Source organism: Lepisma saccharinum, chromosome 25, assembly GCF_977018435.1.
Source record: "Lepisma saccharinum chromosome 25, izLepSacc3.1, whole genome shotgun sequence".
In the NCBI taxonomy this organism is placed as follows: Eukaryota; Metazoa; Arthropoda; class Insecta; order Zygentoma; family Lepismatidae; genus Lepisma; species Lepisma saccharinum.
In genome coordinates this window covers 61,823,653-61,835,749 of record NC_139253.1, presented here as the reverse complement: position 1 = coordinate 61,835,749, position 12,097 = coordinate 61,823,653, and the positions used below count along the sequence as shown (strand labels likewise).

The 12,097-nt window shown below is 39.1% G+C and overlaps 1 protein-coding gene across 1 annotated transcript in view; it reads right to left on the bottom strand.

The window, feature by feature from the left end:
• Positions 1-5,305: 5,305 nt before the first annotated feature.
• The window catches only part of LOC145978678 (nose resistant to fluoxetine protein 6-like), a 62,181-nt gene continuing 55,389 nt past the window's right edge, over positions 5,306-12,097 (bottom strand). The window contains exons 12-13 of the mRNA XM_083111454.1: positions 8,312-8,426; positions 5,306-5,411 (exon numbers count right to left, since the gene is read on the bottom strand). Of these exons, the coding sequence (XP_082967580.1) occupies positions 5,317-5,411; positions 8,312-8,426 (210 nt within the window). The 3' untranslated portion in view covers positions 5,306-5,316. The remainder of the gene's footprint in view (positions 5,412-8,311; positions 8,427-12,097) is intronic.

Sequence of the window (12,097 nt, the reverse complement as noted above, 5' to 3'; positions counted from 1 at the left end):
TCTGTTTGATTGTGTATTATAATAGCGGTTTATAGTTTCTAAGTTCATGGAAAGTGTTAAATTGAAAACCTCTCACCGCAGCGTTTTTCTTCTAGTGGAAGGACCTACTCAAAGTTGGCTACTCTCACTTGGAGCCAAAGAGCAACGTTGCTAAGTTTACGAATTCGGGACTTAGAATTCTTTCGGGGCGGTCAAATAAGATGTTGGGAAGGTACAACACTCATTATTAAAATACATTACTTTACAGAAAACAATGAAACTGCGAGCGAAGCAAGCATGACATTTTTTAGATCCAATTTTTGCAATTGAAAACAATATTGATTTAATTGGGCACAAATAATTTCACTGGACGCCATGGCATTCTCTCCTTTTCAACTATTTTCATTTAGATCGCTCGGCATCAATGGCGGGCTCGCGCCGCCACCAAGCTACGGCTCTGAACTTGACGAAACTGAGAAAAGCAGGCTTTACGAGCGAAGCGAGCAACAAAATTTTACGTAATGTAGCCCTACTTTTATTTGCATAAAATTTGAAATCGAAGGGGGCAATTCTCCGCTGTGTCCCCTGCAGGTGCCCTTGGCCTTCAATGTTTGCCCCCCTTAGAATTGACTTCCGTCAAATGTTGAGGGGCAATGCCCCCTGCTCCCCCTGTGGTTGCGCCACTGGCAGAGACCAGGGGTGTCAACTTTTGAAGAACACTCAAATCAGTTGATTTATAAGTTCACAAAAGAATATCATAAATCTCCCCTTTCACGTATCAATATATTAATTTTCATAATATTGATATGGTTACGAATAATACACACTCCTCACAAAAAGTTATTTTAGGCATTGGGTGATAGCACAGCCTTGCAATACAACAGCACATGGTATCTGTCTCTCTGCTGGACGTTCTCTTGTTTTCGCCGCGCTTATTGCCTAATATAACAATATTCTAAACTTTCTGTGAGAAGTGTATATAATATAGCATAGCATAAAAATAATAAAATAACGATTTTGGAATGTACCGGGTGACCAGAATTAAAGTTACCCAACTCAGAGCCCTCTGTAGCCTGTTTGAAATTTGGTGAATCCACTATGCAGACCATAGGGAAGAGCATGGCGATAAAAAGTTCAATTTTCCGCCACCAGGTTGTGATTCACCAAATTTCAGAGTTCTACGATGCTTCAAACAGGCTACAGAGGGCTCTGAGTTGGGTATTTAATTCTGGCAACCCGGTACGTGGTTAGTTCAAAATTCAGGGTCTATGTTCAAATTTCTTGTAGATAACATTCATTTGTACTTTTTGTGAATACCATTTGTAACCGCCAAATAAAAATTTCTTCCCCATGCTATTAAGACATTCTAATACCTAGATATAAAATTAATAAATATGTGCTCCTCCCTCACCTAGGGTTACCAGATCCCTATAACGGAAAACTAGAAGAAGCTGTCCCAATATGTAGGACCAGTTATCAAAATAAAACACTAATCATTCTCAGTGCTAGAACAAGTCTGCGAATAATATAAAATTGACACATTTTCACTTTTTTTAAAAAAAAAAATGATTTCTTAAATACTAATTTCCCAAAAATGTTACCAATACTAAACACTAGTGGCGGAGTGTTTGTGAGTGTCCATTCACCAATTTCATCATACTATCATCACTCATCACCATCTTCGCTAATTAGCCAAAAGTGGCACAAAAAGCAAAGTAAAATAAAGCAAATCAATAAATCAATACTAAGCAATACACTTCTTACTACACGTGCTTTAAGTCGTATTTCTCAAGGGACTAAACTTTTCTCATAATTTCAGGTTTAGTCAAAATATACGCGTACTTATGAAATTTTGAAGAGCCAAACTCTTTAAAAGCATGCCGAAACCAGTTCAAAACCTTGTACAGTGAGATCAATGCGTATTGCCGTGCAAATTGACCATCAGGCACCATGTTCGTGCACTTTATTTGACCCAATAAGAGCTTCAAAAATTAAAAGGAAACTCAAAACAAGCTGTTGACAACTTGTGCACCATAAACATAACATAACATAAAAATCCATCGCTTAAAAACACGCAGGATGTAAGAGAAAAATTAATGAAAATTGTCGTGTACAATTTGCCGAGCAGTACTCATGGATCTCATTGTACATACTCGATGAAAAATGCATTTCTCCCATTGTGCTGATATTAATGAAACTACTCTCAACATTTGTATTATGTCCTTTAATGGCCACAAAACTTTGTTGATTATGCTTCGGACTTTATTCTAGCACATCATGCTTGTTTTTGCAATCCCTGAATCGAAATAAATTTCACTATTGAGTTCGGTAGAACATCCCATAGACCTGTAACGTTCATGGCTTCTCTTTGTTCTACTGAAACGCCAATTTTCTTAATTCAAATTATGTGAAGGTTAAAATGTAGAACATTTATGTTGTTTGTTTTTCAAATTCCTCCGGACGCCGGACATAAGGACTCAAAGGGATTGAAAGGTATAGCAAAGTTAATGTAAATTCTGGTGTGAAGAATAATAGATACTTGTATTTTTTAAACCTAATAGTTCCGGATTATTATACGATTTATGCAGCAGTGTTTCTCAGATTATTGCCTTGTGTCTACATGCATTTAGATTGTAAATAGAGAACGTGTGTATACGTAAATAGGACATTCAGTTGAACTAGCTGAACAGGACTAAAAACGCATCTCCTGCGAGTTCCTCACTTCACCACAAGACGTCTCTGTAACAAAGTAGCATTTTGCGTTACGTAGTGGTGAAATCTTGAACTACGTGCTGAAACTGACTTTTGAGGCCGTGTCCGAATTAGGAAACGCTCCGTCTCGTACTCTCCCGTTGCTTTCGTCGAAGCACGTCGAAGTCGTCCGTATCTACATGTCACCTTGCAGCACGGTTGTCACTTCTATTGCCAGATGTCAGCCCGAACGTCACCCACCGCGCTCTCGGGCGCAGGCGCACCATATGGAAGCAGAAGGCAGACGCCAAACAAACATCACAATGATTTCCACCTATTTACTACTCATATTAAAAATGTAACGTGCGATTAATTCACTTACAATTTTTCTACATTCAGTTTTATCGATTAAATTACCTACTTTTAATATTTACATCGTCTATTCAGTAAACGTTGTCTGCAGGAAGTGAAAGTTGGAATATGGCTGCCAAGCGCATGACCACAGCGAGTTCAAGCGTGCATCTGTCACGACTTGGAGCTCTCCCCTCCGATTCCACGTCTGCCGCCAATTAGGGCAAGGGAGGTTGGCTGAGTCCCCGGATGGAACGGGGCTCCAGGTGACATCTGCTGCCGATTCGGACGAGGCCTGAGTAAGTAAGTTTCCAGAACAAGGCAACTCGCTATCATCGTTGGCCATTTCTTGATTGACAGGAGACAGTATTCAACAAACATTGGATTGTCATTTCCTGCTCGTGAATTGCAGCCGGGAAAAAGAAAAAAAACAATGTTTTCAGCTATACTGCAGGAGATCTTAGAAAGAGCGCTTCGCGGGCTGACAACAGACATAGCTCGCACACTGTTGCCAATACAAACATACAGGCCGAGGTAGCAAGAGGCAGAGGTCACTCACGCTTCCAGAAGGGTGCATTGAGCTAGCTGTGGCAACCGGGCTCGCTCATTAGCGGACCAGATTAGTTCTGCAGCCAAACCCCCATATTGTCGTCTGCTGCAAGCCCGCGAAGCAATCTTTCTGAGGCCTCATGGAGTATAAAGCAGTATGAAGACACTAGTGCTCTAATGCACTGGCGTACGCAGGGGGCTTGAAGGGGATACAGCCAACCCCGATTTTTTTAGAAAATAAAAATTCAAATGAAGGCAGCAATGAAGTAAAAAGAATACCTTAAAGTGACCCCCCGATAACTATTTTTTTCGTTTGAATAAATTTTAAAACGAAGGTTTAAAATGGTAATCGGAGCTCAGAATGAAAATACGTAGAACACCAACAACGGGATATCACCGAAATGTTCATCGGCGATGCATTCTATGATCCAATCTCACTCTGTTCTGTAAAGGTTAGATTTAAACCCGCGTTCACATTCAACTGTAGATATTTGTACAATTTAAATTGGATACACACAATCCTTGAGTGATGTGAAAATGTGTTTTGACCACATTCGAAAAGAAACATAAGTCTTCAAACCGGCTATTTATACTGTCCACCCAAGATTGGAAAAATTGCTTCCGAGCGTATGGTTTAATCTAACTTCTGACCTCCTACACGGTGAATTAATCGTTTTCAATGTCTCAAGAGTAACCATGTCAATAGCATTTGCTTTGCTATAAGAACCGAAGGATTTGGTGTTGCGTATACAATAATAGTACATTCAGTACTTGTACATTGAAAAAAAGGTGTGGAAACTCACCTTTTCGGGTGAGTTTGGCTTGTCACAAAGAGACGTTCCCAAAATGTGGGTTTCCACACCCCACACTGGGGTGAGTTTTTCTCACTAGTATAGAGTGTGTTTTTCCTCCTATACAGTGTGTTTTCCTCCCATAGTGTGAGTTTTCTCACCCTAGCATAGAGTATGTTTTTCCTCTCATAGGGTGAGTTTTTGTCACCCTAATATAGAGTATGTTTTTCCTCCCATAGGGTGAGTTTTTTCACCCTAGTATAGAGTGTGTTTTCCTCCCATAGGGTACGTTTTTCTCACCCTAGTATAGAGAGTGTTTCTCCTCCCACAGTGTGAGTTTTTCTCACCCTAGTATAGAATGTGTTTTTCCTCCCATAGGGTGAGTTTTTGTCACCCTAATATAAAGTGTGTTTTTCCTCCCATAGGGTGAGTTTGAGGGGTTCGTGAGGAAGAGGTAAATGATCTTCGAATAGTATAATAATGCTTACCTTTAACCTTAAAGAATCAGTCAGATCTTTTCTATCTTATACAATATGAATGAGATAGAGCAATCATAGCGCTAATTACATCATAAACAACTACTTTGAAAATGTTTTACAAATCCTTGAAACCTGAACCTCCCACGAGTCAATCAGGGACCATCTCGACTTGTATAAGACGCGACAAAACACTGCAGATCTCAACAAGCGCTCGAACAAGATTAAAAGTAGAAGCAACCCAACATACAGCATATGTCAATCGATAGAAAGTACTTGTGAAACCCCAGAAGTCTGGAAAACACTGAGAGATAGCCAGGGCGACAACTTTTCAAAAGCATTAGGTAGGCTTAAACACTTGAATTGCAAGTTCAAAAAAAATTACATAAATTATTGGATGTAATAAATAAAGACACGTGGCGTGATTTCAAAAAACGAACGTTTATTGCAGGAAACAATGCACATGGTGCTTGATTGGTCTACTTATCCTTAATAAGTTCTCCATTTGTGTTGCTTTGGTTATTTTTTTGCAACATATATCCGTTGGTGGACTCCTCCTTTGGTTCGTCTTCATCTGAAAATAAGTTGTTTAAAAAAAATATATATTAACATTAGCTATTGCAACTTTCGTAGAAAAGAAAAGTTAAAACATACTGTTTGTTACTAAATGTGAGTGAGTGGTTTTATTGGGTGTATATTAATATTGTGCATAATCTCAATTATGCATAGCTGTCTACAAATCACTTTTATTAATTATTACCCCATATAGAAAGGCAGATGGCGTGCATTTGTTTATGAATTCCGGCTCGTGCTCGAATTGGGAAGGGGGCGTGGCAGAGAAAAATAAAGGAGCAAAAGAGGGTGAGTTTAAAAATGAAAAAGCGAAATAGAGTAAAAATATTAAAATTAAAGAAGAGGAGATATTATTGAAAACAAATGGAGAGATAGAAAAGAAAGAAGAGAAAAATAATATTAAAACAAAAACAAAATAGAAAAGGAAGTAGAGAGAAAAAGGGAGTAAATAGAAAATAAAAACAAATAGAAATACGAGGAGAAAATAAAACTAAGGAGTAGAAATGGAATAGAAAAATAGGAAAAAGAAAGTAATAGCATGAAGAGCAAAAAACAAAAATGAAAATACAGATGAAAGAGAAAGTCATGGACAAACAAATAGAAAAATAAAGAAGAGAGGAAATTCTTCTTTTTTTATGGCTCACACCGCGTGAAGAGAGGAAATACGAAACGAGAAGCAAATAGAGAAAGGACAAAATAGGATAGAAAATGGAAATACGAAATGAGAATATGGACAACAGAGAAAAAGAGGATAGAGATGAAGAAATAGTATAATAGAAAAGGAGAGAACATAGAACAAAGAGGAAATAGAAGAAAGAGTTTACATGCCTATAAAAGTAGAGTCCACCTTTAAATATTTCTTCAACGCTTTAACCGACATCTAAAATTAACTTGTAGCGTCACTGACACGAACAAGGACGTATTTTAGGAGGGGCGGGTTCAGAGGTCAGGACCCCACCCCCGAAAGGCTTGCCAATTACTATAATTTAATAATGAAAATGTAATCAATGGTTATTTCCGTTAAACGTATTGGAAGCCAAGTACTGGGTGTCCCACTTAAAAGTGGTACGCCTAACATTCATTCTGGCGTTCACAAATAAATGGGTGGAATCAGATTAATGTAGTTGCCTACACTGAAATATCGCATTACTTGAAGTCGCACGTAATTGTTGAATATTGTTGAGTTGCGTTCGGCAGTTTAAAAGTGATTGTTTGCGGAGATTGTTGTGCAAAAGTTTGCGGAGAAATGGTGCAGTTTGCAATTGAACACCGGATAGATATTGTTGAATTTTACATAAAGACAGGGTCCATTAAAGAGACTAAAGAAATGTTTGTGGCGAAATACGTCGGCATGAAGCCTCCCACAACCAATGCAATTCAAAAGATGTATAACAAATGGAGGACTACAGGATCCGTTAGTAATGTTTTGAAGAAGAAGCGTCCCACAGTGAAGACCCCGGTGGTAATGGACAGAATTCGCAGTAACATATTGAGAAGCCCCAAGAAATCGATACGAAGATTATCTCAACAAGTTGTTGTATCCCGCACAACATGCCATCATGTACTAAAAGAGCTCCATTTCCGACCATTTAGTGTGACCGTAGTGCATGAATTGAAAGAACCAGACAAAGCTAAACGAGTTACTTATTGCAACTGGATGTTATCTTTGATTGCTGATGGTTACTTGGATCCTATGCTCTTCTTCATGACAGATGAAGCTTGGTTTCATCTTTCTGGTTACATCAACTCACAGAATTGTAGATATTGGTCACAGGATAACCCACACGTCGTGCATGAGGAACCTCTTCACCCAGAGAAGATAGGCGTTTGGTGTGCAGTGTCGGGAACACGCATTATCGGACCAATTTTCTTTGAAGAGACTATCAACAGCGAAAGATATCTGCAGATGTTCTATGCACAGTTAACAGAAAATGAAAAAAGACACGGCGTCTTTCAACAAGATGGTGCCACTGCCAACACCTCCAACCAGAGTATGGCCCGTATAAGTGAAGTGTTTCCCGAAAACAGGCTTGTCAGCAAAAACCTTTGGCCTCCGCGATCGCCGGACTTAACATCTTGTGATTTTTATTTATGGGGACTCTGAAAGGAAAAGTGTACGCTAATAACCCTCATACGATAGACCAACTGAAAGAGAACATCACAAACGAGATAAATAACACCTCCCCTGAAGAATTACGACGTGTTTCTCAGAACATTGTACTGCGAGCGCAGCGATGCCTGGATGCTGGTGGATGGCACTTTCAGCATTTGTTATAAACCAGACAGTTTTACAGTTTTACACAGTAAGTGTACCTAACCTAACATAAGATGTGAAAATGTAATTATATGATGACACATGTCTTGAAACTCTGCAGTATTTACATATGAAAAACAATTCAACTAGTATGAAAAGCAGTCAGTGAGTCGTACCACTTTTAAGTGGGACACCCGATATTATATTAGGATAATGTGGCCTTGAAGGACAGACTACTTACTAATGATAATATATATAAAATATTAATCAAGAACTTTACTTTTCGATAACAGGATCTGACAGTTTTTTTCTTCTAATGCAATAAGTATTCAAATTTTTTATCTCTTTGGCATTAATTCCCTTGCCATGACAGTTGCTTTTATACAAATTTTGGCGATCTTAAGTACATGTAAGCTAAATCATGAATACCTTCTTATATTCTTATTATTGTCACTATTCTTATGCAGTCATTTTACCTATTCATATAATAATAAATATAAATTAATTTACACGTATTAATATGTTAATTCGAACATTTATATTATTATTATTATTTCTGACACACTTGGTTCGAACCCACCGAAATACATTTCTAGATACGTGCCTGGACATCAACTAAAAATTATTTATCATACAAGATACTTTACCCATATATTTTTTTAAAAATGTCTTCTCCAGTTCCATCGCTGGAGACTCAACGAGCAAATTCAGGAGAAAAGCTAAAACCAGGCTGATTAAAACGTCATTCAAAGACATCTTGAACTGCAAACAGAAAGAGAAATCGTGTTATTGAAAGTTGGACAATCTAGCCATTGCTCTACCAAGAAAAGAAAATCCATGTGACACTGTCGATCAAATTTTCAATCCTAAGAGAGAGCCTGGGTGATGCAATCGGCTGCTTGTTTGTAATTCTGTCCCTGCGTTGCCAAAATGTGCGACACATCGTCATCACGAGGGTTTTCCAATGGCCATGAAGACAACGCTAAACCCTCACGTTAGTTCATTTCCATTCAGTTAGAACAAGAAAACATTGTTTATATTTTGCATTTGATGGCCTTTTTTTTTACTTTCAGGTCATTTTACAATTCTCAGGTTTTTTCCTCGCTTCTTCCCAGTTTCTGGAATTTTAAATTCATTTCCTACCAGTACTTCCTTATTTAAATTTCTAACTGAAATATTTGGCAACGGTTTAAATAATTATTTGTGGTAAATTTATTATTCCTCCAGGAAACGTAAAATATTTGGGGTGTAGCCCACTTTGATTTTTATTGCTGATTTGATTTGCTTTATTTTACTTCGCTTCTTGTACCACTTTTGGCTAATTTGCGAAGATGGGGATGAGTGATGATATGATGAATTTTAATTTGATGAACATCCATGCTCAAACAGGGATTCGAAGCCGGGACCCCTGGCGTGGTAGCGCGATGTGCTAACCACTCCGCCACGGGGTGCGGCTAGCCTACTTTGAGGTCCCCTTGCTGGCTAACTATTATCGTTTTAATCTGATGTAAGGTAAAATTAGTTATCATATAAAAGAATTATGATTTGATACACACGAAACACATTTGTTCAAATGCTGAGAGACTACTGTATCGTTCAAGGCCCCTCTGAAAGTGACTTATACAGAAAAACTTTGCGGTGTAATCTTGAAGTAAGAAAGAAAACTGCATTAGCATTTAATTGCTTTTTCTCTCTTTGCTTCGGTAGTTTAAACGACAAGAGTAAATAAACAGGTTTTATCGAACTATTCAAGTACTCTCTTGTAATTCATGAAAAATGAAGCTTTCATTTCAAGAGCGAAAATTATTTATAGGTCATTTTAAGCAATATATAGAATGTGAGTTTATGTCGGTACAGCAGTGTTCAGTGTATGCGTCCTGTCAACAAGAATGACCCCTTAGAAGCGTAAGACAGCGTGATCATTGGTTGCACGAAACATTTCCCTGGATGCTGTGCACCAGATCTCAGCGCCACATTTTCACCTAGTGACGAAAATCGGAAATATTTTATTCGTCGGCATTCGCTTACACGTGGTCTCCGTAGTATCTATATCAAGTTTCAGGACATTCTTGAAAGAAGAGACAGGCAGCGCTCGTAGTGGCGTTAACGGGAAACTAAACACAACCAGCATCGAAACTCTATGACTGCACACAAGCAGTTACAGTAGAAAAACTGAAGAAAGGACTGTGCCTTTCATTCGACAAACTGGCGCTTTTGTGATTTAATTTCGAGATTTGGCCTTTTTCGCGGATGCAAATGTTACCAGTGAAATGACTAGGGGGTGTGTTTCAAAAGTCTTAACGAAACGAACGAATCGAACGAAAGTAACTGGCCTCGTGAAGCTCGTGAAACCAGTTAATTTACAGACGCTCTAGACTAGGGATGGCCAAACGGATCCTTAGTTACTTACTTACTCCTTGGCTGCTTAGCGCCTAAAGGGCCTTGGCCTCTCTCACAATGATAGCCCATTCTCTTCTGTCTTCTGCTCGACGTCTGCACCGTCTTACTACCATCCTCCTAAGTTCCTCCTCAACGTCCTCCAACCATCTTTTCCTTGGCCTTCCTCTTAATCTTCTCCCTCCTGGTGTCCCTTTATAGACCTTTTTAACCGCTCTGTCTTCAGGCATTCTTTCCACATGTCCTAGCCACCTCAGTCTCATGCTTCTTATATCGGAAACTATATCTGTTTTTTTGTAGAGTGCTCTAATTTCATCATTTTTCCTTATTCGCCATTGTCCATTCTCATTTACTGGCCCGTATATTTTCCTCAGTATCCTTCTTTCCCATCTTCGCAAAAGTTCTTCATCTGCTTGAACCAAATTCCACGTCTCTGCTCCATATGTCACCACTGGCTTTACGACTAGCTGATATACTTTGATTTTCAAATTTCTACTCAGGCTGCGAGATTTGAAAACTCTTAACAGTGAGAAATAGCTTCGATTACCAGCTGCAATTCTTGCTTTTATTTCCTCCTTAATATTATTATCCATGGTAACTAATGTTCCAAGATATTTAAAACTTTTGCATTTTTCATAGGTGCCTCCATTAAGTTGTATATGTTGGCCTTCCCTGAATTCCATATTTCGCGCTGAGAACATGTATTTAGTCTTGGGTTGGTTTATTTGGAGTCCCATTTCACTACCTGTGTTCTCCAATCTTTCCAGTCCTTCCTTCAGTTCTTGCAATCTTCGTGCCATCATATCAATGTCATCAGCATATGCTAGATTTTGGTTCACTCTGTTGAAGAGAGTTCCTCCTGGGTTACACCCTTGACCCACTCTTCTCATGATCTTTTCTAAAGCTATATTGAATAATATCGTAGATAGAACATCTCCTTGTCTCAAACCTTGGTTCACTGCAAATTCCCTTGTCAGCTCTCCTTCAATCTTCACCTTGCATTTAGTATCCCTAAGCGTCATTCTCGTTAATCTTATTAGCTTGATGGGATCTCTAGCTCCTTCATTGCCTCATACAATTTTCCTCGTATGATACTGCCATATGCCTGCTTAAAGTCTATAAATAACTGATGAATATTAATGTTATATTCATAACATTTCTCCATTATCTGCCTGACCATAAAGATTTGATCCGTAGTGGATATGTTTGGTCTAAAACCACACTGATAATCCCCTATTATTCCCTCAGTCAGTGGTGACAATCTTCCTGCTAGGATCTTTGCAAGCACTTTGGATATTACGCTCAGTAGGGCTATACCTGTATAGTTCTCACAGCAGGTTTTATCGTTCTTTTTATGATTAGGGCAGATTATTGCCATACTCCATTGATCGGGAATCTGTTCATGTTCCCATATATCAGATAACAATTTGTGTATATACTTTATTAGTTGATTTCCTCCGTTCTTAACCATTTCAGCAGTGATATTATCAATCCCTGGGGCTTTGTTATTCTTAAGAGACTTAATAGCTGTTCTAACTTCTTCTAGTGTTGGAGATGTTCCGGTTTCGTCATCATGGTCCTCCTCTGGGTACTCCTCTTCATCACTCAATTCTAGATCTTGGAACCCATCTTCCACATTAAGTAGCTGACTGAAGTATTCTGCCCATCTCTCTAAGATCTCATTTTTCCCGCCTATAAATCGTCTGACTACCATGCTAAAGGTTCCGGGTTCGATCCCCGGCCGGTTGAAATCCGGGAACTTTTCTAACGATGGAAGCGGCCCCGGCGCCCACCCAGCATCGAATAACATGGGTACCTGGGGGGAACCCTGGGGGGTAAAGGCGGTCAGGGGCGTGATGCTGATCACATCACCCCCACTCACGACCGGATCAAGAAAGTGTGGGGCGTTACCCCACACCCCCTATACGCCTTCATGGCGTAGTGCTATGCACAGGGGAGCACTTTACCTTTTTTTTAGGTTTCCTACTTGGTCTTTACAGAAAGCTGTCTTGGGTTGGAAGCCTTTCCTTATATCC